Source organism: Humulus lupulus, chromosome 4 (assembly GCF_963169125.1).
Source record: "Humulus lupulus chromosome 4, drHumLupu1.1, whole genome shotgun sequence".
Lineage (NCBI taxonomy): Eukaryota > Viridiplantae > Streptophyta > Magnoliopsida > Rosales > Cannabaceae > Humulus > Humulus lupulus.
Window position 1 is genome coordinate 238,229,410 of NC_084796.1, and position 22,379 is coordinate 238,251,788.

Genomic DNA, 22,379 nt, shown 5'->3' on the forward strand with positions numbered 1-22,379 from the left:
TGTTGGTGACCAATCACCATGCACCTGTCCTGAACAAGTTTATGAAAGAATCACCTATCAGTTAAGCCCTGGTGACCCTATCGTCACATGGCTAGAGGGAGCTATGCTCATTATTGTGACTTTTGGCTATTGTCACCTATTTGTTGGACTGATAGTCCTGACTGGTTATTATGATCGTTGTTGATATTATATCATGTTTTACTATGTTTTCTTGCTGGGCCTTGGCTCATGGGTGCTACGTGGTGCAGGTAAAGGGAAGGAAAAGCTTGGCCAACTTTGAGTGGAGAGCTTGAGCGATGTGATGTACATACAGGGCCGCTTGACCGCCACGGTCAAGGAGTTCTCAGAGGGACTAGGGGTTTACCCTACTTTTGCCGCTTAGGCCGGCGGGGATTGTAAATTTGAAACTGTAGCAACTCTTTTGTATTATGGACATCTTGTAAACATTTTAAAAGGCTCATGAGCAGTTTATTTATTTAATGAAATGTACCCTTTCCTTTTTACTGGTTTTCACCTTAACCTGATAATAACACTTAGATCACGTTTTTAACCAAATGACTCGGGTAGCGAGTCAAATTTTCGGTTCACTATTCACCGTAACTGTTCTGGGGTAACCAGGGCGTTACAATTAGGCAAGTTACGGGTCTTTTTTGCTAACCCGATTATGACATTGGATGGGTAAAAATGTCTTGTAACTCGACCAACCCATTCAATGCTCAGCCCTAGAAAATACATAATAATAATAATAATAATAATAATAATAATAATAATAATAATAATAATAAAAACTTAAATTCAATAAGTAATATATTCATTTCAATTTTCAAGGCGAAGAGAAACAAATTATTAAGGGAAATTTGACTTTTAATGCATTAAGTGATACTGTATAATAAAATTATACCAAGCCAAAAAAACCTTACATTTTTATTCTAGTATTCTTTGGATTCCCAAAAATGCCCCTATCATAAATTTCCCTCTCTTTTTCTCCCATTGTCTTCTCCCTCTCTATCTATCACGTTTTCCCTCTCTATCTCTCAAGCTCTTGTACACACAAAAAATAAGGCAGCTTAATCTATACAAATTTTCGAGCTTGGATTTCAGGGCAAGTTGTGAATCCTTTCAAGGCAAGGACTTCGTTTTGGATTTCATATCAAAAATCGTATGGGTAAGTATATATTTGTTATATGTAGTGAGGAAACTTGTTTATCAACATTGTTTTTGCTATTTCGAACAGATTTGTATATGCCTTCATGTTATATTGTAATTTTTCACTGTCGGAATGAATTTTTGTTCTTTTCTTGGTTTTTTTTTTCTGGGTTTGTTGTCTGTCTCAATAGGACTCGATGGACCTCGATAAACCTCTCATATGTTTATATTATTTGTCTACCTCAATATGCCTCGATGGACCTCAATAAAACCTTCACATCAGGGGGAAATGGGTACCTCGATGGTCCTCGATGGACCTCGATAGAGGCATAGAACTTAATTTATGTAATGTATGCCTCGATGGGATTCGATGAGACTCGATGGGCCTCGATGGGTTGACCTCGATAGTTTGATAGTTTGACCTCGATATGAATCGATTTTATGCTGTTTGATGTTATAGTTTTAATTTTTGACCTATTTTTTTCTTTTTTTGATACAGATTCGTCTGTTTCCATATTTGTTGCATTCAATGGTGTTTGAGAATTGGAAAATAAGGATTGGATTTTCAGGGATGTTGAAAATCAAGTTCTGCCTGTGGAGAAGGATGTGACGTATGAGCAACTGCTTGACATTCTGTACGATGAGCTTGAAGTGGATAAATGTGTGCATGACTTGAAAATTTAGGTCCCATACACATGCCTATCACAATCCGTCAAACCTACCGTTATAAAAAATGATAGGCATGTGTGTGCATTCATTGGATTGTCATCGAAATCTGTAGAGAAGCTGATTCCTCTATGTGTGACATTGATTAAGAAGGGAGGTATAAAAAATGCATCGGCTTTTGCCAGCATTAATAAAGAAGTTCGATTTGAAGAGAACATTTCTCCTCCATGTCATGGTTTCAAAGGAACTCAAGGTGAGGTTGGAACATTTGTTCCCAAGACAAATCCAGACGTCATAGTCCATGATGATATCCCGGTTAGAGATCCACCATATTTGCATGACATGGTGGAGTACGATCCCTATGGCTACGATCCTTATGTCAACGAAGATCCTGTTGCTGATGCAATAGATCTCGGTGGGCCAGATATTAGGGAAGATTTTCCAACACAGAGTTCAGATGTTATGGTAGCTGAGGAGCGCAGAATAGAAGATCGACAAACACTTGGGACCAGCAGTAGTCGTCCAGGTCCAAGTAGAACCGATGATAGTTTTAGATGGAGTTCTCCATTGGACTTAGGTGAAGATCGTACAACATGGAGTGCTCCCATGTTCACCAAAAAGGATATAGAGGCCTCACATCAACATCATTCCTCAACCAGCAAAACTTCAGGAGAATTGCACATTGGCAAGTTCTTTCATAACAAGCTTGAATTGAAAACCAAAGCATCCATATTTGCGATGAAAAATAATTTTGAGTTTATGGTGAAGAAATCTGGGACTGATGTGTGGTACATTACCTGCAAGAATCCTGATTGTGATTGGAGATTGAGGGGTAAGAAAAAAATGCGATTTGAAAAGTTCGAGATTACTGTATACAACGAAGTACACAATTGCTCACAAGAAATTCGAGATAAGGACCACCGTCAAGCATCACCATGGGTTGTTGGGCACCTAATCAAGAGGATTTTTGTTACCGATGGTACTCGATACATGGAAAACAACATAAGGGAGGACATGAAGCACCATTTTGGGGTCGAAATGAGCTATGAGAAGGCGTGGAGATGTAGAGAAAATACTCTTATGTATGTCAGAGGGACACTTGAGGAATCATACTCCAAGTTACCTGGATACCTGTGTCAGTTGGAGCATAAGAACCCATGTACAATTACTGATTTTGTAGCATAAGATGGCCGTTTCTTTTATTGCTTCTTTTCCCTCGGAATCTGGTTCCCACTGTTCTCACCGAACTTACTCCCGAGAGCTGGCATGGCCTTAAAAGCCCAGTAAAGAAGTGCGGGTGCATAGCCAAAGAAACTATACTTCGCCTCCTTCTGTTTTTTGCTTGAACCCTCTTTCTTCTTCTCCTCATAGTGTTTCAATTGCTTCTTCATATCCTTCTAAACTCCTCTAATAACCTTCTTAAATGAAAACTTCCCCCATGGATACTTGAAAAAGTAATCAAGATCCTCAACCATCTTCAGGGAATCACCCCATAACGTCGTTGTCTTCTCTGGGGCATTCAGTACCCCCTCTATCAAATAGCACAAACCCACCTTAAATGCATCTTCTGGGTTTTTCGAGGCCTTCAAAGCATCTCCCAACTGGCTGAAACTAACCTTCGAATCACCATTAAAGTATTCATGGATGATTCGATCACTTGAAAGATGCTCTCTCAACTCGTCTGGGGACGGGGTGTTCCCAAAATTAAGCCCAGTGCTTAGGGCAAACTTTGCAATCCCAAATTTGCAAAGAATGTTGCCCAAGTAGAAGTGGCCCTCTTCAGCCTTCTTGCTTTCCACCTTCCGCAACATAAGCTGATGCAACAGAACCCCAGAAAAATTAAACGACTTAGCCTTGAAGAATTTTCCCAACAGGCATGCATGTGCCCGTTCAATTAGCCCATGCCTCTTAAATTGCTCTATAAGGGTTTCCAGGTAAGCACTACCCCTATAAGTGACACGACCAGGAAAGTGCTTCTCCAATGGCACAATCAATTCAGGCATATGAAAAAAAAAACAAAAAAAATGTTAAAAATGTAAAACAATATGGTAACTATCGAGTCCTACCGAGGCCTATCGAGGCAGGTGCTAAGATCAGCCATATGCCTAATATCATCTGGTAACTATCAAGTCCTATTGAGGCCTATCGAGGCAGGTGTTAAAATCAGCCATATGCATAATATCACTGGTTACTATCGAGGCAGGTGCAAAAATCAGTCATGTACCAATGTCATCGAGTCTTATCGAGGCCTATCGATTCCTATCGAGGCGTAGGCTAAATCAGCCATATGACCAATAACATCGAGTCCTATTGAGTTCCATCGAGGTATAGGCTAAAATTTGTCTATATGCCTAAAATATCATCGAGTCCTATCGAGTCTCATTGAGGTACAATCAAATCCAGACCTTAACATATACTATCGAGTCATCGAGTCCTATCGATTTCTATTGAGGTGCGTAAAAAATCTCGAAAAAAACCAAGATTTCTTCATACCCCATCCCCGATCTATCCTATGAAAAAAAAATTAACAAATAAACTAGGCCCAGACAATTAATTGCAGAATAAACAAGTAAATCCCTGACCTTTGCCTATTTCGGGATTGTTTAATCTCGTGGGTTTTCTAGCAAAAATACCCTACTCCGGCAATGGTTTCTTGCCACTTTCTGTGCTGTCGTGGTCGTGGAAGACAATGTGGGAAACACTATGCGAAAGGAGAGTGAGAGTTTATGGGGATTTTTGTATTTTGGTTTCGGGCCGAGAATAGAGAGTCAAAAGGGTAGAGAGAGAAAGTGGGAAACAAATGAGAGGGGTATTTTTGGAACTAATGTAAATACTAACATCAAATGCATATGTATACAGTGGATAGAGTATTTTTGCTATGGTACCTCATTTAATGCATGAATAGTCAAATTTCTCATTATTAATTATGAAACTATAATGAATAGTCAAACATTTAGCCTTTTTTTTCTGCTACTAATACTATATCCGTGCCCAAGAGATTGATTTTCTTGGATAATCTTTCATAGAGATGTGTACAAATATGGATGTGCTTAAAGTATTCCTTCCATTCTTCCTTCATTTTATCTTCTTTTGTTTTGTCTTTACTGTATTTTACTTTTAACTAGTTTGTAGATTGAAAAAATTGATTTTTATCATTTAGTTTTTGATGTTATCATATTCATGTGTTATTGAGCTTATTTTATCATTTTAATAATAAAACTTACGGAATATGTGCTTGGTACTATTTTCAATTTTTTTTTTATATAATTTAGTAAATAAAATTTGTTCACATTATGTCATATATTAAAACAAAATTTCCACTTTATTCTTTTGTACTTTATTTAAATAATTACTAGCATAATTTGTATTTTTAATGATTATCAAAATGTATAATTATATAAAAAATATCTATTAAATTTAATTTTGATTAAAATTATTTAAAAAATAAAATTAATTTTTCAAAATGTATTATTATTTTTAACGAAAAGAAAGATAGGAGGCCAAATGTGACAACAACCATTAGCCACTTGAGACTTTCAAATATACTTTTTTTCCACTACAAGCTAGACAATTTCAGCAGATACCTGTGATACGGAAATTACAGATTTGCCCAACAATAAAAAAAACAAATTAACTCAAAACGATTTTTTTAAGACATATACACGTGCTACAAAATCCTCCTAATTAATAAAAATATAAAAAGCAATATAAAAAATATATGTATCAACATAATATCACTCAATTTTAAATATTTATGCTGATGGCTTGCTTTATTCATAGCCAATTATGGAGTTATATATACATTTCCTCCTCTCATTCCATTCAAGTATTTTTCATGTTATAAAATACATCCCAGCTCATTCGAATTCGTTACTTGGTCAACAAATAATAAAAAAGCTGCAACTTACGAATCATCGAAGGACCCTTTCTTAAACTACTCAAAACAATGATATTTCAACAAATAAAGATAACCATTTACATACGCCCGTGCTAAAACTTGTATCATTAGTTAGAAAATTATACCATAATTTATATTGTCTAATTGGTAAAAGCACATTCCACCAACAAAGATTTTCAAGACATGTCAGATTATGTTCCTTCCTCTACTCTAGCATGAGAAAAATGCATAGAAAATCTTGAATCAAGATGGCAAGTAGTGCACACACTTAGCACTCAAATGTGAATATAATTCCAAACAAGCATTGGCAGAGTTGTGTTCACAGAAACAATATTTATACATAAACGGACCAAGACCTCCATTAGATGACAATCAAGACTTCCGCTTTGATTTCTGAGAGACCCTGCGGCTTTCGACCTTCTTTTGTGCAGCCTCGAATTCTTGCTCACTAGGTTCTGAAGAAGGACCATCCCCGCCGTATTTAGACACCAGAGAGGAGAACATGGAATCAAAACGGCCTTTCCTTTCATCTCGGCGCTGAGATATAAGTGCATACAGATCTGACTCTGACTGTTTATTTGATCTGTAAAAAGTTTAAGGTGGATAATTTTTATTATCATTTTGAGCTCATATAATAGATATAGCACAAAGTTATACTGAGTAGATAAAGCACAAAGTTAAGTAGAATACTCACTTGCTGTTCCTTCTTAAAGGACTGGTTGGAGGCTTTGTTTCAGATACTTTCTTTGCCCATTTTCGATATGCTTTAGTTGATTTCAGTTCGCCTAAGAGGGACAGATGTTAGTAGAATGAAAATAAATAAATAAGCCAGTCTAAAAATGCAACACTTGTATCAGATATGAGAAAATAATCAAGGCTGGACGTGCATCTCAAGCTGAAACCTAAGAAGCCATAGTGCAAAATTATTTAATGATATATTTAATTTACAATCAGTCAGCTAATGCACTATCTCATGCTCAAACGGCATGTTAGGTCTAAATTGATAATCAGTGGTTTGTGGACAATGAATTCATTCTTAGAACTTAATTAAATAGGACAAACATGAACTTTCGTTTGAGCAAAGCTGCAATTCTAGTAGAAGGCTAATGGTAAATGTTTTCTTAGTTTTCCCCTCCAATCTCAACTCCACTCTTTAAAAAAAAAAAACTAAAATAAAAAGGCCAACCTGCAGCAATTGTCTCATCAATAATATCCTTGAATCTGTGTGAATCAAGCTTTGGATCCGAACATAGCATTGAAGAAAAGAGCCTACAAAAGGAAAGATTAAAAAATGATAGAACTCCATTCACTGCAAGATTGAATGCTTACAGGAAAACAGGGAGAAGATGAATGCTTATACTCGTACCTAGTCATATTTCCCTTAAACTGATTGTAAAGATCAATCAAATCTTTCTTCTCTGAATCAGATCCTCTATAGTTTGCTTCAAATTCCTCTATATCTGCTTCAGTGACCTGCAGTTCACATGCAATTCTATCATTAGCAAACAGAAAAGAGAAGAATATTATTTAATCTTAAGAAAAATGCTTATTACAGAAAGGTGAAATGACCTTTTTATACATGGTTCTGAAAAATTCATGCAGATTCTGAACAGCATCCCCCGCAAGGTCCTGGCCATTAAAAAAAAAACCAAAAGTAAGAAACTTGTTTTTGCCAAATGAAGCAATTGTAATAAAGATACAGAAGTTTATAGGACTTGTAGAACACAATTTTCCGTAAATATTATGCCAATTTTGATTAATTGAAACTTCTCCAACCATGGCAAATTCAAAAGTGTTGAACTTGATTATTCTTTAATAAATTTAAAAAAATCTTAAATGATACTTACAGCATCATCTACACAACCAGTCTGATCATAGATTGCTCGCTTTTCCTCATCCCCAAGAATGGCCATTACTTTCTGCAAATGCTGAAATTTTTCTTTTGCCTCCTACAGAGAGAAAATTAACAAATTACGATGACACTACAGATTACAGAAACTATAGAATCACATGTGTAAGATCTTGATTTAACTAGAATGAGTGTCCCACCTCATCGCCAGGATTTTTATCAGGATGTAGTCGCAATGCCAACTTGTAATATGCTTTCTTTATTTCCTGCTGAGAAGCTGAATTCTCCACACCAAGAACCTACGATAACAAATCCATTATACATACATTGCACGACTTAAAAAAGAATTTACATCTATTTTAAAAAAACTTAAGAGGGAGAGATCCAGAAATATGACAAATTGAACATGAATAAAGCACAAACCATAGCAACCAGCTAAGTATAATTAAGCTCAGCCAAACACAATTAGGCATTATCAAGGCCGTGGTTAGATGAACTTAAAATGCAGTCTTACTATAAGTAAGAGCAGTGGATATCAAACCCTTCAATTTAGAAACCAGAGGAAATGGTTATTAGTTAGTATTATTAAGCTCAGCCAAACACAACAGTCATTGCATAGTTTGGCTAGTTAAAATGCGAAAACATTTTGATTATGAGGCTAATTCTAATCATTGCATTATAATAAAGTTAAACAAATTAACCTAAGAGAAGTTCAAATAGTCAGGCATGTGGTTTGCTTTTACAATCCCCTAATATTTTAGGATTAGGTGGGAAAGGTAGTTTAAAAAGTAAAAATGAATAAGCAAATTACTCAATAAGAAAATATTAGTAAATCGTATTTATTAACAAAGAATATAGAAGCATCCTGCAAAGAATGGCATGAAGAGTGTGTTTGGATTCTTTGGAAGAAGGGAGAAGTGTATGAAAGGACAAGAAGATACTTAAATAAGTTTTGGGGTAGAGTACAGAAAGGATTTTAGGAGAGCACATATTGGGATATGGATTTCAATCACCAATTGGACAGCATACCAAACAAAAGAAGAGAAAAGTCCTCCCTTTCCTATTCACTTTTCTTCACATATTCCTTTCCTTCCAAGAAGCCATAGCCTAAGTAACTACATTATCTAAACAGGTACCAAAATGGGATACTCGATAATCTTTAAATCATGGATATTTTTGTTCACTCTTTTCTTCATCTACATCAACAAGTCATAAACTCTCTCTCACTACAAACTCAAAAGGTGCCCATAGAAATAAGCGAAGGCTAACTTGATTCTCCATGTGTATTAAATTAAACTCATTACATGAGGGCAATTAGAAGAAACGCCTAACATACCAATTGTCTACACACGAAATTACTCACAAATAAAGTAGAAAAAAAAAATCAAAACAAAACCCGCCCGTAGTTTGTTAAGAAAGAAGGAATGTCAGTGAAACTCAGCTAACTATAATTCAAATACCCAAACCAAACAATATCAAGAGTATATAAAAAGAAAATCCATTTCATAACCATAAGGGAAAAAGATAATTCAGAACAGAGCATGCCCAACATCTCCAGATACTAATCTAGATTTGAGCTAAATGAATACGATATGGTCCTTATCATGATCCTCATATACTGAGAATTTTATTATTATAGGATTTTCTTTTGTATTAATCGAGAAATTTAATCAATTTAGAACTTCTAATTGCATTAGGATTAATTAGCTTATAAATAAAACATCTTGTAATTCTCACATTTATTTTCCTAGTTCACTAAAACCCTAACCGAACAAAGAAGACCATTAACATACATGGATATATATATATATGTCTATATAAAACACACATACCTCATAGAGGGTTTTGTTAGCAGAGGAAGATGGAGCTTGATCCTCGTGCTCCATCTCTTGATCTTCTTCTCCTTCCGACTCACGCTCCTCCGCAACCTTACCTTTCTTCCTCTTCGCCATTTCCAACCCAGCTGCGATAGTACCTTTAAAACTCACAACACACTTGAAATGAAGCCTTTCAAGAATCGCAGAGCTTATATATATATACAACGAAGAGAGAGAGAGTGGGAAGCGATCGTTCCCGCCAATTCGATCTCTGGTCACAATCTTTTCCCGCCGAGATGTTGGGCCTGAAAAGGGCCAAAAAGTTGGGCTTAGAGCAACGATGGGCCAAGAAAGTGGAATGGCATAACGGTTATTAGAGAGGTAAGCGGGGGGTATTTATTGTAGCAACACCGGCTCAGTGGAAAGGGTCTCGCTCGTTGGCAGAGGAAAAAAGTTGGAAAGCGTTTTAAATAGGACGAGTTGGTCCCTACGAACTCAAACCCAAACCCAAAACTCTTTTTTTTCTCTTTCTCTCTCTCCTCTCTCGTTTTTCTCTCTGCTTTCCCCAATTTTCATATATATAATTTCTTTCTTTTTTAAGATTCTTGAAGGCAATTTAATCTTCTGGAATTGGGGTAAGAGGATTATTCTTTGTTCCTTTTTTTTTTTTTTCAAAAAAAATTATCATATAATGTTTTGGCTTTTTGATTAGGGATTTCAAATTGAAACCGTTCTTAATATTTTGTTTTTTATTTTTTTGATTATTTTTATACAGAGACAGGAACCAACTGGTTCGATTTTGTGACGGAAGATCGACTTAACCGAGCCGGTTAGGGTTTTTATTTATTTATTTATTTTTGGCAGAGGAAATTTTTTTTGCGTATTTAGGTTATGATGGGTGTTGAAATGGTGTCATGGGTTTGAGTTGAAAAATTGTGGATGAGATGGGTTTGTTGTGGTAACTGACGAGGTGTTTGTTTTAGGGTCTTTTGTGATATGTAATAGACCCCCACCCCGTTTTTTTATCATTCTTGTTAACATTTCTGGATATTTGAATTACATGGACCTTCTGATTTGTTTGAATTACTTTTTAAGATTTTAGGTGTTGTTTTAGGGTCTTCTGTGGTATGTAATCGTTTCTTTTTCAGATTTTGGGGTTTGTTTTTTTGGTCTTCTGTGATATTTAAGGGGGCCCGTGCTACCATTGTTTTGATTTGATGAGCTCTTTCATTTGTTGCTTTTTTAAAATATGGTTGTTATATCATGGCCTTTTGTCACCTGTAATAGAGTTCCCTTTTTAATCATCATTATTTGTTGTTGACATTGTTGAATATGTAAATTTCATGAGCTCTTTCATTTATCGAATATTTTCTTTTTTTGGATATTGGGGATTGTTTCGTGTTCGATAAATTTTCTTTACTTGTTAATGATCAAAAGCTTTATTGATACCCACTTGTTTTCATATTCATGTCACATATGGAATAAATATTGAAGACATAGTGTTGTTTTTTGCTTGACCGTGGCTGATCTTTATAATATGGTACTATTTTTTTCTTCTTTTCACTATGATGCTTGTGCTCGTCTTTGAATGCACGTTTCTAACAGAAAATTCTGTTTTTTGCTTGTTTGACCTTTTCAAAATGAAGTAGATTTTCATATTCTGTATGGAGGGGCTATGGACTGTTAACGTTTCTTTAGGGCTTTATTCTCTGCTAGTGTTTTAGGTGTTCCAAGTGTATTTTTTTTATATGGCTTTGTAGTTGATCTATTGGCGAATCAGTTATTGGTTTTAGGTGTCGTTCTTATGTGTGTATTTTTCTCTTGTCATTTTTGTTGTTGGTGGTGGTGGTGTTAAAACAAGACACTAACGTTTCTCTAGGGCTTTATTCTCTGCTAGTGTTTTAGGTGTTCCAAGTGTATTTTTTTTATATGGCTTTGTAGTTGATCTATTGGCGAATCAGTTATTGGTTTTAGGTGTCGTTCTTATGTGTGTATTTTTCTCTTGTCATTTTTGTTGTTGGTGGTGGTGGTGTTAAAACAAGACACTAAGTTAAACATTTTGCAGGCAAACATGGAATCTCCAAACGAAACAGGCTGCCAAGCACCTGAACGCCCCATCCTTTGCATTAACAACTGCGGATTTTTTGGTAGGGCAGCCACGATGAACATGTGTTCTAAATGTTACAAGGACATGCTACTTAAGCAGGAGCAGGCCACACTAGCAGCCTCATCCTTTGATAGCATTGTGAATGGCAGCTCTAGTAGCAACGGCAAGGAGCCTGTCATAGCTGGTGTTGTGGATGTACAAGCCGCTGGACAAGTGGAAATGAAGATTCTTACAACAGAACCAGCCAGTGATTCTTCCTCGATCAAGCTTTTGGAAAATGTAAAACAAGGGCCAAACAGATGCAACACTTGTCGAAAGCGTGTCGGTTTAACAGGATTCAATTGCAAGTGTGGGAACCTCTTTTGCTCAAGTCATCGCTACTCTGACAAACATGACTGTCCGTTTGACTACCAAACTGCTGGTCGTGATGCAATTGCTAAAGCCAATCCTGTAGTCAAGGCAGAAAAGCTTGATAAGATCTAGGTCATGGACTAAGTAAAAATTTATGTGTCAAATTATGATGCTTTTTTTTTTTCTCTTTATCCATGTGGTTTGATATAGAATGACTGGCTGGTCTTGTTAGGTGTCCTTTATTGATTAGAAATGCTTATGCTATTATAATGAGGACATCTTTATGGGAATTCTGTATTCCTTGTTAGCATTGACGATTTCTTTGCTGGCTCCTGTGTGTAAGTTCTTATTTGTGCTGGTTTGAAGGACCATTACTTAGTAATTTTATTTTGCTGCTTGGTATTCTTCTTTTTTCTTTTCTTGTACTGAGTGGAAAGTTCTTCTCTTTAGTTTATCTATTCTTTGGCTCTTTCTATTGTAGTTTATCTATAAACATGTCCATTCAAACTCTATGTTGCTATTGCACGGGCTCTTCATGAACAAGCTCCCCCCAGAAAAAGTTTATGGCTTGTTTGGGTAATTTCAGCTATTGGGTCTTGAAGGATGTTTTTTCATTTCAGGAAATATCAGTTGTGTGATAATTCTCACTGGAGGGTGACCTGTTAGGAGTGAGTTTTAGGTTACATAACATTTGAACAATTAGTAATTCATGGGGGTACTACAAATATTCTTTGGTTTTCTTATCCCTGATTCAGATTAGTGGAAGATGTTTATTTTCTATGAAGTTTTGACAGTTCTATTCATACATTTATTTGTGTGGTTGGTTGGATGTCAATTAGGCAAAGAGGTGATATCCCTCCCATGAAAGTGAAGTCATTTCTCTTAATTATAGCTATAAGTGGTGATGCGATGACCTTTCATGAGAGTGAAATCTAAAGAGACTTGTAAGTGAACTGGATGGAATCACATGTCTGTTTTAGGTGGAGCCTTACAATACAATATCTTTCATGGAAAATGACTTCTGGGTTAATATTTTATAGTTTCACATCTTCTGCTACCTTTTGAATTGAATCTTTAAAGAGTGCTTGCTTGGTCTTGTGGAAGAAGGTAAGGCTGAGTTTAATGATCTTAAAGAGTGCTCCACATTTATTCCAATACAAATGTGTGGTTCTAGTAAAACAACACTAATGTAATATCTAAATATGGATTGCCCCCATTTAATATTGTTCATTGTTTATCTTAGTCTTCCTTGTGCAAATAATACAAGGCTGTCTTGTGTCCTCTAATCTTCTTAGCACTTCATTATATTCTATGGGTCATCTTATCTCTCTTGTATCCTTATGTATCTCCCCAATTAAAGAGAGACAACCCCACTTGCCACTTGAGTTAATTAATGTTAGGTCTGATAATAATAATAATGAATTTGTAATTATATAATTTTGACAGGTAGATTATATTATTAATTTTATATTACTTTTTGTATGAGTTGTGCTAAACAAGAAACCGCACAGACATGGTTCTATTCATAGAAATCATCGTCTCTTTACGTACATGTGCCTGCTAATACAGTCACTGCCCACTTTGAACTGACAAAATCTTCTTATAAAAGGAGCTCAATCGAACTTCCTAGACTTTTCCTTTAAATACAATAATAGAATTAGTTACATGTTTATATTATATGGCACGTCTTTTTTTTTTCTTTTTTGCAAACTTATATCACATCATTTGATATAATTTAAAGAAGTGAACTTTTGTTGGTGTTGGTGTTGGTGTAGTTGTTGACCCAATTCAACACAACACCACTAAAACACAAAATTTCTGGTACAGATGAGTGAGGGCATGCGTGACTCATTGATGATGATAGAGTGACATTGTTATGTTCAACTTTTTTTTTTTGGGAAGGAATTGTTATGTTCAACTTTATAACATCAAATAATCTAGAAAAGGAATGTATATTATCAGTACTACAAGAAGTGAATGAGTGTAAATAAATAGTGAGTGATACCCTAATTGATTTGCAAATCATATGCAGTGCATATAATGCTTGGCTTGGCTCATAATCTACTTCTTCTACACAAAAGGAGTTAGGATTACGCTTCATAAAGTGCTCAAGTCACCTCCAAACGCAGAGTACACAATTTCAGGTTAGTATTATTTGGTAATTTGAACTTTAATTTTGTGTGGAAAAAAAAGGGTTGTAAGAATAAATAATGGCTTATATTTATCATATATAGGTGACTCAGACTCAACTTTTGAAGAACAATTTGCTGGCCCCTCACTAGTAGAGATCTGGCAATGACCTGAATAAGAGCATTAAGGTAAGGGTGGAGTGAGATAAAGGAGATTGCTCTCATGATCAAATAAAAAAAATGAGAAGGGTCAAGAAGAATTTGAAGAAACATGTGCAAGAAAAACATGGCAAGCAGCATGAATGAATAGATTGACCCACAAACTGCACCGTTTTTCTGAAAGCAATGTTGGTAATAAATTAAGAAAAAAGAGTTGAGTTGAGACAACTGTGGAAATATAGATAGGAGTGGTATGATTGTATATCTCCATAGTTTTCTTCAATACAATAAGTGAAAATTTGATACTGCCAACTTTCCCACTCACAACCCAATATCTAGTATCTCTTCATGGCTTTGGTTTTTCTCTTCAAAAGACGAAAAGGGCACTCCTCCTTTTCCTTTGTTGGGACTTGGAAGACTCTTTTTTCTAGGGAACCCTTTTCTCAACTCAATTAGCACAAACACCTATATAGTATATACCTCTCTATCTCTTTGGATGCCCAATGCCATGCCATGCCATGCTATGCCCCATGACCTTTTTTTTCTCTCATTTTTTAAAGTTGACTCTTCCAGTAAGAACTTAGAAGAATATGCTTTTTTATTATACAACTTACAAAATACCTCCAAGAATAAAATATTTTATTGTTAATTCTAGAATTTTGGGTAGACATGATTATTATAAAATGTCATATCATACTTGACAAGATTATTATATAATGTCATAAAATACTTAATTTTTTTTCCTTGGTTGACATTTCTTGGCTCTTGAGCTGGGACTCACAAGAAACCCATCAATTAGATCATTTTAACTCGTGACTTTGGTCACCACTAAATAAAAATCAAGAAATATTGTAGCAGCCACATCACGAGTTTTGAAACTACAAGATTTTGATGCATGATCCATCGTTTATTTTTTTTAAATATATATTATTGGATAATTCGCCTTAACAAGTTGCAAATTTATGTTATATTATTAGGATTAAAGCAAACCAAAATGCTGTATTAAAGTCCAAAATGTTGACTTTTTCTATTAGGGAATGATTTTCCAAACAAGTTAGGACAGCAAATTAGCTAAACCTTGACTTTTTAGATTTATTTTGTGGCTTTTATTATGGCACATTGACCATTATTTATAGTAGGGAAACTTTTAGATAACATGGTCACTTTTACTTGTACGGTATGCTAGTTTTCACACACACAAAAATGTCCTCAGAAACCCCACTCTCTTTGTCTTTGTGTGAAATTTAGTGATAGTTTTTTCCCCTTAGAAAATACTCAAATAAATACTCATTTAAACACCCTTTGATAGGCATGCATGCATGGGCCATTAAAAGCTTTAAAAAGTGCCCACTTTAATTCTAGTGTTGGATAAAAAAAAAGGCCCTTCTCTTACAGTTGAAGAAGATCTACAAATGGGGTTCCAAAACAAAGTAGTTTCTTTTCTTTTATTCCTAAAAAAGAAAAAGAAAAAGAAAATACCCTTGTGAAGAGGATGATATTAAATTATTAGTCCTTTGAATTTTGATGATGGTTCATATTTATGAAAACTTATCTTACAAGTAGGATTATTCATTGCATAAATTATGAGTTATATTGTTGGTTTGATTTTTTTTTTAATATAATCTAAAGTTATATTGGTATTAGAAACGTTTTTATCGGACATTGTCTGTCATTTGTGGATCTAGTGAGAGTTAGTATGTAAATACTTTTATTAAAAAAATTATCTAATCAATTTGCCTTGGTATGAGGAGGTAATCAAATGAGAGTATTAGGTATAACTAATGATTGTGTACCTTCTATAGTACTCCAATTAATTTTTTTTCTTTCTATAATTATACTAAATAGTACTTAAATCTCAAGATATACCAACTTATTGGTGCTATTTTTCAGTCTCAAAAAGAAAAAGAAAAACATTGGACCACTATATTGATAAAAGAATTGTATTTGTTTTGGTGTTTGTATTTTTCTTAAATATATATATATATATAATTTTTGTTTTTTTTCCAAGCCCGAGTTAAAACACAGAAGTTGATCATTGAGTTGTCCATTTAAATCCACCAAAGGGTAAATATGCTTATTCTGTTCCTTGGTTAAAGAAGAAGTACTATCTAAAATAAAATGTTGAAGTTTGAGAGGACAAGGGAAATTTCCTTTAGATTTTTGGCAGAGAGTTAGCTACAAATAATAATTGCAGTTTGTCCTAGCTAGACCTAACAGAACAGTTACTAAAGAAAGTCAAAATCCTTTTATCACAAAGTCAACTTTTTCTACTAGATACTAGATAGATCTCCAAAGATGATGAAATGAGATGAGACTCCCTGCAAAAAAATCACAATTGAGCTGTAAATACTAAATAGTAACTTGATGACATAGCCCTAGCTACCCTCTTCTTAGGCAGTTTTTTTTTTAAAAACGACATCACATTTTTTGTTCTTCATTCAAACGACAACACTTTGGCTAAAGCAAAACCCCTCAATACTGGTATAAATATAGGGTAAGACTTGAATGCAATCAATTATTTGTTAACACCAGTGTTGCCTAATCCCAGCCATACACGTGTATTATTTTGACCCTAAATTATGTTATAACAATCATATTATAATATAACTCACATAATTTATAATTATGTATATATAACATAAAAATGTAAATAATATGTGTTTATGCTGTCCCATAATACTTATCAAAGCACTAGGCCCTGATTAGCAAATTTGAGATATTATAGTGATATTAACAAACACCCTTCCACACTACTTCATTTTTTTTATGAATATAATTATTAAACGAAATTACTTTTTATGTCTCTTTCACACGGTGGTCTACGAATTGGTCTTAAACTACTTTTAGAAATTAAAAAAAATCTATAAGCACTGCACTTGAGATCAATGCAAGAGGGATGTTCTTGAGAAGCAACTGAGGTCATTCGAGGTGAGCTCTTCTAGGTTTGTCTAGAGTTAATACAGCAGCCAAGATCCACCAAAATTCACCCACCCACCTAAACAATGAAAGCATATTTACGAAACTCATCCAACTAAAGCGGCGACAAACATTAAGAACAAAAGTCGTCTCTGGATTTTCAGTGTACATACAATAATTACAACAAAAGAAAAATTACAAATACAGAAACAAAATCAAATTTAATAAAAAAGGAAGGAATAAACTAACCATAACCACAACATTCAAATTTGATTAATGTATCGGGAGGGCATAAACGCATATTATATTCATTTTTATGGTTATATGCATGATTATATGAATTATGTGAGTTATAATATAATATGACTATTGTAGTATGTTTATGTGTGTTAAGTATGCATGTGAGTCTGTTTCTTATTAAAATGGTATTATCATAAATTTGACTCGTTGAGAGTGTATTTGTGAATATATGTGTTTTATGATGTAGACCACAATATTATGTGTATATATTTGAGTTATTCGGCACGAGACGACCCTAGTGAGAAAATTAGCGGTTTAATCACAATGATGGTTAATACGTGACTCGGGGTGAGCTTATGAGTATTTTGGTCATTTAGTACATTACCAGGATTTGTCAGGTAATGAGAAGTTATTTAGTGATCTTTTGGGGCTATTGGAATTAATTGGGGAATGTAGTGTTAATTGAGGATTAATGGGAAATGGTGGCAAAAGATCATTTTGCCCTTGAGGGCATTAAAGAGCTCCAGTTTGGGCAAGGGGCGTTTCAGTAATTTCATGCCCATGGAATTGACTTAGGCAATTAGAAGCCTTCGAAAGAAATCAGATTACACTTCACTCCCTCTCCCTCTTCTCTCTCGTTACATCTCTCTCTCTCTCTCTCTTAGTTTGGTTTGAGATTCTTTGATTTGGAGGAGATTACTTGAATTGGAGGCTTAGAGCTGGGAATTGGATTACGGTGCAGCTTGGGGTCGAATTGCTCAGCTGAGGTAATGATTTATACTCTGTTTATGGTGAATTTTTAGTTTGGTTTTAGTGTTCCTGAGTTTTAAACTCAAGGTTTGAATTTTGAGTTTTGGTGAAGTTTTTAGCTTGGTTTTTAAAGTTTATTTGTAGCTTATGATGTGTTGTTATGAGTTTAAGACTCAATTCTCGGCTTGGTTGAAGGTTGGAGACTGATTTTAGGGGTTTTGGTTCAGAGAAAATAGTTGGAAATCTAGGTTCGTGGCGCGACCCTTATGAACTTAGAGAACAGGGGAGGTGCCTCGAACCGCCTTGGCGCTAGGCGAGTTGCGCTGCGATGCGTACCTTGTGGTTTTGGGCTCGAGGATCTCTGACTTGTTGCGCGCGCGACCCTTAGTGGGGGGCGTCGCGACTCAAATTGGAGAAAATGTCAAAATGAGGTTTTGAGTTGTGGGAACTCAAACCTAAGGGCTTGGGAAGGAATCTACTACCCGGTTTAGTAGAATTCGAGGTCTCGGAGGCTAGTAATCGGTCCGGAAGCCTTTATTCTCTTGTTATTGATGGTTATGACTAGCGTTCACCGATTGGCCCAGGAGGAAAGATTCGTGCTCAGGGTCGTGATACGTGTCTCGTGAATGACCTAAGGTAAGAAAAATGCACCTAGACTATGGTTAGGGCTTGAGCTCAGTCATTGAACATGGTTATTACTATGATTGAGATGTTTTATTAAACATGTTTTTATTGTATTAAGCATATCTGTGATAAGTGATTTATGCTTGTCTCAATTATTTGATTGAAAGACTTGGCTTATGAGTCAAAGGTGGTAATAGTGTGCTGAGCGCAGGCTGGTATGGTTAGGCCTATTCAAGAGCGTGACATATGCTTGAACGACCTATGGCTAATTATCAGTAAATAGGGCTACAGGCCCCGGTGTGACTTTATAGTCACTTAGCTGGATTGTATGCATGCATGAGTAGAGTTATAATTGCCAGACATACCAGATAAGATTTTGAAATATGTTATTAACTGCTTATGAGCATGTCTATGTTTTCTTGCTGAACCTTGACTCACGGGTGATATATGGTGCAGGTAAGAGAAAATGGAAGTTGGACCAGCCATGAGTTGGAGAGCTTCTATGGCAGTGTGTACATATGCAGCCTGCTCGACCGCCACGACCGTGGATTCAAGAAGGAACTAGGGTCAAACTCTAATTTTGACGCTTAGGTCGGCGTGTTTTGTATTCATCTTTTGAGTTGTAAATAACTTTTTAAATGTGTATTTTTGGGATCCCATGTACGAACTTAAACATTTTAATGAAATTAAATACTTCGTTGGCCAATTTTTTTAACCAGAATCCATTAATTACTTCTAGTTATACGTTTATGTTCAAATGATTTGATTAACGAGTCAAGCACTATTTAAAATACACAGTGTAACGATCTTGGCTATCTAGTGCGTTACATCCCTCTCAAATAACATTACTTTATGGTCAAAATAATACACATGCGTTGACAAAAATTGGTTGTAGTGAATTCTTACCCTATATATATATATATCTTCTATATAAAAAGTATGTAGATAACGAAATTTTTTATTTTTAACGGTTTTTAATTTTTTTCGTTAACTTTAATGGATTATTCTTATATTTAACAGAATATTCTTATATTTACGGTAGATTGTAAATATGACTTAAACTTAAATGAAATTAAACAAATTAAAATAAGATATTTTTTAGATATTTTACAATAATAATTATTTAAAAATAATAAAATCATACATTTTATAACTTATATAAAATTGAATTAAACTTAAACTTAAACTTCACGTATTATAATAATATCATATTAAATATATAATATAATGTAATGTACTATCAACTAGTGACAAACTTAAATTTAAAATCTACGTATAATACTAATATTATATTAAACATATAATATATAATCTCTTGTTGTGACTGCCAAATTCAAAAACTAGAACAACCAGAAACTTAAACAAAAAATAATTAATTAATTAAAATATGATATTTTAAAGATATTTTATGATAATTTAAATAATTAAATCATATTTATTTAAAAATAATAAAGGCATACATATCATTTTTTTTATCTTATAAATTTGTATGATAATATATTTTTTTATCAAGTGATTGAAGCTATTTTTCTTCATCAAATTTACCAAAGGACATTGCGAGATATATTAGAAACTAAAAATAGTTGATGCATGTATACCACTGTTTACACTTTGACTTTTTTTATTCTTTTTTTATTTCTATTATTAATTTCTTTTTAAATATTATTGTGATTTATATATATATATCATGTGTCACATGTAAATATATATCTATGACAATGTTGTGTTTAGATATCATATATGTAGAGATCATTGACTATAGAACTATAATTCACTCTATTATATATATATTTAAAAAATAGTTAACCAGTTTTTATTAAAATTATAGACAATGTTTACAACTTTAAAACTAAAGCAAACGTGCACGTTGCTTCTACCTAGTATATATATTATCCTCTAGGCATGGCAAAATAGGGCGGTGAGGCAGGGCAGGCCCCGACCCAACGGGGTGCCGCCTTGCCCCGAAAACTTTTTTTTTTTCTTTCTATACTCTAACTTAATTCTCTCATGTTAGACATTTTATATGTAGTTTATAATATCCTTAATTCTAAATAGATTTTAGGTGTAAGATTTATATAATTTTGTATTTCACAACTACTCTATGAAAGAATTGTAAATATTGAAAAATATGTTTTATATAATTCATCATTATTCTTGTATTTATTTTTGTAAATTTTAAAATAAAAAAACAAAATCAAATATTTGAGGGTTTAGTTGATACGAAGTGTAAAAAATAAAGATTGCAATAAAAAAAAAATTTAAGCTTAGGAAGAATTGTAAAATTATAATTTAATGTTTCTTTTAAAATAAAAGTTAAATGAGGCAAATGAGGCAGGACAGACCCGCCCCGATTAACTCCGCCCCACTCCAAAAAACTAATCGAGGTGGGGCAAGGCAAAAGCGGGACGGGACAAACCCGCCCTATTTACATGCCTATTATCCTCTCACCGACTTCTTTGAATCATCTTTTCAAGTTTTGGTGATGAAAAATAAAGTTGAAAGAAATCTTCTATCATGACAAATTATATTGTAAAATATTTTTTGACAAAGAAAAGCCAGGGTTGCTCACCAAATTTAGATTACCTTTCTTTATCTTATTATTGTATTAATAATAGTGAATGTTAATTATAAGAGTCCACCAAGTATGTATGTGAGTGAGAGTGAGACATAAAATATTGATCATGATGATCAATAAGTGGGTGATCTTGATTGGGTTTTGATCATGTAGCATAGCTGGAAAAGTAGAATTAATTAATCCAACTTATAACAGCAACTACTGTCACTAATTACAGTGAAAATTAATTCATCAAGTACTTGTATAATTGCTGCAATTTTTGAATGATTTTGGGTTATTACCCACTGTAAATCTGAAAAAGCTTGTCATTTCTGTGGATGTAAAACAATAGTAGTTTCATTTTCACTTTTTAATCTTTGAAATTTATTTTTTACTGTAAGTACTGCTACTACAACATATATACAGATGTATTGTATGTATATGTATAATGTATTGTCTAATAGGGTAAGTTTTGGGTCAGAGGAATAATCAGAGTGCAAATGAAAGAGTTTTGTCTTTATTTTTGTATATTTTTTTAAAAATAAGAATGTTTGTAGCTATACCATTACTGTTACAGGTTACTGTGTAATATCAAAATAGAGCTATCTTTGTTTGTTTTCTAATACTATGAGAAAACGTGACATGGCCCCTCAAGTCACGTGCGAGGTGGACTTTTTTGTCTTTTTACTATTCTCTTTCTTTTTCACCGATAATGAGTCATCATCAAACTGAAGGTAGGATTTGTCTTCTATTGTTTTCCTTTTTATCTCTTTTTCTTTTTAAGAAAAAAAAAGAAAAAGAGAAAATTGACTGACTTTGTGACTCTTTTTATTTAGAATAATAATATTTACATTAAAATTATACACAAAAATATTATAACTATAGATGTAATATTGTTTTCTTAAAACATGAGACACATGTGAAACAAATTTGATTAATTAAATAAATCAGTCACATCAATTGGTCAAATTTTTTGGTACATAATTTTACTACATATATCGTTACTCTTTTATTTATGTTAAAATAAGTTAAAAAAAAGTTTCACCTTCTTCCTTTTTTTCCATCTTAGAATTTTTCATATCTTTCTATCTATAGTACTATAAATGGGTTAAAATTGTCAAAGCATAACTGTCTAATCATATAAAATACAATATATATATGGTATATATAATT

General features: G+C 33.9%; 2 protein-coding genes and 1 long non-coding RNA gene across 3 annotated transcripts; 2 read left to right on the forward strand and 1 right to left on the reverse strand.

Annotated features, from left to right (window-relative positions):
• Nucleotides 1-5,800: 5,800 nt before the first annotated feature.
• Nucleotides 5,801-9,649, reverse strand: LOC133831381 (chaperone protein dnaJ 6-like). Its single transcript, XM_062261649.1, has 8 exons — nucleotides 9,392-9,649; nucleotides 7,760-7,858; nucleotides 7,558-7,659; nucleotides 7,280-7,339; nucleotides 7,077-7,183; nucleotides 6,897-6,979; nucleotides 6,405-6,495; nucleotides 5,801-6,293 (listed from the first exon to the last, which is right to left on the reverse strand). Exons 1-8 carry the CDS (start codon nucleotides 9,509-9,511, stop codon nucleotides 6,083-6,085), a joined length of 873 nt encoding a protein of 290 aa, XP_062117633.1. The 5' UTR covers nucleotides 9,512-9,649; the 3' UTR covers nucleotides 5,801-6,082.
• A 203-nt stretch (nucleotides 9,650-9,852) lies between these two features.
• LOC133831382 (zinc finger A20 and AN1 domain-containing stress-associated protein 8-like) lies at nucleotides 9,853-12,238 on the forward strand. Its single transcript, XM_062261650.1, has 3 exons — nucleotides 9,853-10,011; nucleotides 10,152-10,205; nucleotides 11,442-12,238. The coding sequence occupies exon 3, from the start codon at nucleotides 11,448-11,450 to the stop codon at nucleotides 11,964-11,966; it is 519 nt and encodes a 172-aa protein (XP_062117634.1). The 5' UTR covers nucleotides 9,853-10,011; nucleotides 10,152-10,205; nucleotides 11,442-11,447; the 3' UTR covers nucleotides 11,967-12,238.
• Nucleotides 12,239-16,030: 3,792 nt separating this feature from the next.
• On the forward strand, nucleotides 16,031-19,367 carry LOC133831383 (uncharacterized). Its single transcript, XR_009892492.1, has 2 exons — nucleotides 16,031-18,664; nucleotides 19,109-19,367. It is a non-coding gene; the product is annotated as an uncharacterized LOC133831383 (long non-coding RNA).
• The last annotated feature ends 3,012 nt before the right edge of the window (nucleotides 19,368-22,379 follow it).

Coding starts and splice junctions, on each gene's coding strand:
- LOC133831381 (XM_062261649.1), bottom strand. CDS start 9,511: ATGGCGAAGAGGAAGAAAGGTAAGGTTGCGGAGGAGCGTGAGTCGGAA. Junction 6,496..6,896: donor TGATGAGACAATTGCTGCAG/GTTGGCCTTTTT, acceptor TGTCCCTCTTAG/GCGAACTGAAATCAACTAAA. Junction 6,294..6,404: donor CCTTTAAGAAGGAACAGCAA/GTGAGTATTCTA, acceptor AACTTTTTACAG/ATCAAATAAACAGTCAGAGT.
- LOC133831382 (XM_062261650.1), top strand. CDS start 11,448: ATGGAATCTCCAAACGAAACAGGCTGCCAAGCACCTGAACGCCCCATC.